This window comes from Boleophthalmus pectinirostris, unplaced genomic scaffold (genome assembly GCF_026225935.1).
Source record: "Boleophthalmus pectinirostris isolate CB_2022bp ecotype Guang Dong unplaced genomic scaffold, ASM2622593v1 HiC_scaffold_3, whole genome shotgun sequence".
NCBI lineage: Eukaryota > Metazoa > Chordata > Actinopteri > Gobiiformes > Gobiidae > Boleophthalmus > Boleophthalmus pectinirostris.
The window spans coordinates 13,514,743-13,517,636 of NW_026571299.1; the positions used below are offsets into that span (position 1 = coordinate 13,514,743).

The window sequence follows — 2,894 nt, forward strand, 5'->3', positions numbered from 1 at the left end:
TACATATCTCACCTAAAAATAAAATGAACTGAACTTTTAACTAGTTCAAAATTAGAATTGTGAACTATGAATGTGAACTGTTCACTTTGAACATGTGTGAACTGAACTTGGAACTAGTTCATGAAAGTGTGAACTTGCACAACACTGCATAAATCTATAGTTCTTAACTGAACATCCACTGTAGGGTGTTCTGTGCAGAGTACTTACCAGCTGAAATCTTCCACTCCACCTTTGGTAATTTAGGCCCTGGAATACCTAGAACGCTGATTTTGCTTGCCCTTCATGTTAGTGAAGGGTAGTGGCAGGATAGTGGAATTATGCCCTATCTATGCTTTTAAGCCTAAGGTCACGACTACCTTCAGGTCTAGAGCTATTAGTCTGTAGAGTTAGCTCACTGTAAAACAAGATGTGTAAATTATAACTCACCTCACATGTACAGAAGATCTGGTACTATGAGCCTATACAGTCTAGGCATGAAGTTTTTTATTTTTAATTTTTAAATTAAATTAAAGTATTATGTGTATTAAAGAGCATTTGACATCATGTATAATCCTAATTAAATAAATATAATTGAGAGAAAAAATAACAGCAATGTATTTTTTCTGTGTTTTTATTTGTGTGAAATGCCTCTCACAGTTTCGAAAAAGTGAGATACCTGGGAGTAATGACAAAGACACTCAAGGGCAATACTGTACTGCTCAGGCCAACATGCCAGTGACCTTAAATAAAATCAATAACTTGCATCAAGTAATATTAATGTCATTATTTCTTTCCCCACAAAACAAATAAATCTTCAAATATTTCCTGAAAGTTTTATCTCGTATCCCGTAAACAAGTGGACTGACAAGCCGTGGCATCACATTGGCTATTATGGTCACAGCAAAGCGAATAGCGAGCAAACTCTGAGGAAACAAATACGTCAGTCCTGTTGTAAGTGGACTATACATATATGTGAGCATGGAGAGACTTAGCTGGAAGCTATGAAGCAGAACTGTGTTTCTGGCCTTTTTGGCGTCAGATGAAGCTGATTTTGCTGTAAAAAGTATTTTGAAATATGTGTAGATAAGAGTCGTCCACACAATGGCCATTAATACAGCATTCAAGATAGTGTCTTTCTTATTTATGCCAGGACTTCTGAAAAGATCTGTTCTTTGACAAAACACTCGAGATTGAAAAAAGCCAAGATGTTCTGTGGCTAAAGAGACAAACACATCTGGAAGAACAGACTGTGCACTTATCAGCCAAATGAAGCCAATGACAATGTAGGTTTTCTTAACTGTAATGATCTGTGAGTGTCGCAGAGGGAAGCAGACAGCAACATAGCACTCAATGGCCATGACGGCAAGAGTCATAGGGTTGTTTAAATTAGCAGGTAAACCTAAAAGAAGGAAAAGAATGCACAACCACACATGGAAAGTGTAAACTATGTAGCTCAAGACTTGAATGAGCGTCAGCAGTGTCATCAGGATGATGTCGTTGATCACCAGGTGGATGTAGAGGATGTAGCGAGGATTCATTTTGAATATCTACAGGACAAAGAAAAATATTGATATACACAACAATAAAGTAGGTCATATGTTTTAAGCTTTGTTTTTAAGTGTATTATTATTATTATTATTATTATTATTATTATTATTATTATTATTATTACTCATCCCGTTTTGGGCAAAAACATGTTTTAGTATTGAACTAGATGTATGTATTTATGTACTATTTCATTTGAGAGAAATGTTATCGACTTCAGAAAGACCTCTTAGAGTCAATATAGAGAGAAAAGGTTACAAATACTTGAAGTACATTGTTAGAAAAATTCAATTTCTGTGCTGAACTGAGCTGACAGTGAGAGCCTTCAGTACAGCACAGAACTGGAATTTGTCTAACAACTGACATATCTCCAAACATTCTCAAACTATATATAATTTAGATGTACAGAAATACAAAACCAAGAGCATGGTGCGATGGATAGCAAATGTGAGAAATTCGTTTTTCCACATTCCGATATATTGTTGTAATTGTTGTACAAAGACTTTTCACCAATATGTAACAAAATTGTTAGAAGAACAGCAGTCACATCTCTCTGCCATCGGCATCCAGAAATAGTAACAGACAGGGTCATTCTCTCAGATGCCTCACATGGGCACAGAGAAAAAGGGAAGCCCATCAAACTCCAAATCAACCGACTGAAAACTGCTGTTACATTCAAAGAAGAGCTCGTAGTGTGTAGAGAAAAGAAAAAAAAAAGAATATTCTGACTGCAGAATGTGAGTCAACTAACTGTCTGTGAATGATGTTCATAAATGTAAAAAATACAGTTGAATATATTTCCCAAACTATACAGTTAACAATAACATTTAATATCACAGCATCCCCTGTGTTAAAGAAAGTAATTATTTTACAAGAAAAGATCAGTTACTGGTGTGAAGCTTTTAAGTATATTTCATCTGAATCTTTATACTGCTCCTACTGACCTCGTGCTTCATAAAGATATAAACCAGAGTAGCATTAATGTAGTTGATGGACAGACACAGAGTCACCGTGATGACATTTTTCATTATTGCAGTCTTCAGATCGTCCCTCACCACCACAGGAGTAGAGTTAGAGCCAGAGCCGGAAAAATTCATTGGAAATATCCTTGAAATAAAAAACACTGCTTTAGTAAGGTCAATATTTACAATTGAAATTTACACAAAAATCAAATCAAGGTTAAATACAATTCATGTTCATATTGAGGAGATACCTGATCAAGAGATTTAGTAGTAATACAAACAAAACCTTTAGTGCACATCACAATAGATTAGAAGATCTCCTCGTCTGGTTCCTCCATTCACACTTGAAGATGCAATGATACAGTTGTCTCAAGGTAGATTATTTATAGGATTTAAAGATGTCTTGGG

The 2,894-nt window shown here is 35.3% G+C and overlaps 1 protein-coding gene across 1 annotated transcript; it reads right to left on the minus strand.

Annotated features, from left to right (window-relative positions):
• Positions 1 to 743: 743 nt before the first annotated feature.
• Positions 744 to 2,621, minus strand: LOC129410980 (odorant receptor 131-2-like). The gene is made up of 2 exons (XM_055160285.1): positions 2,469 to 2,621; positions 744 to 1,526 (listed from the first exon to the last, which is right to left on the minus strand). Exons 1-2 carry the CDS (start codon positions 2,619 to 2,621, stop codon positions 744 to 746), a joined length of 936 nt encoding a protein of 311 aa, XP_055016260.1.
• Positions 2,622 to 2,894: the final 273 nt, after the last annotated feature.

Bases quoted from the DNA above. Each gene is read 5' to 3' on its own strand.
- LOC129410980 (XM_055160285.1), bottom strand. From the start codon at position 2,621: ATGAATTTTTCCGGCTCTGGCTCTAACTCTACTCCTGTGGTGGTGAGG. The intron at 1,527-2,468 runs GTCAGTAGGAGC...TTTGTCCTGTAG, and splicing joins ATATCTTTATGAAGCACGAG to ATATTCAAAATGAATCCTCG.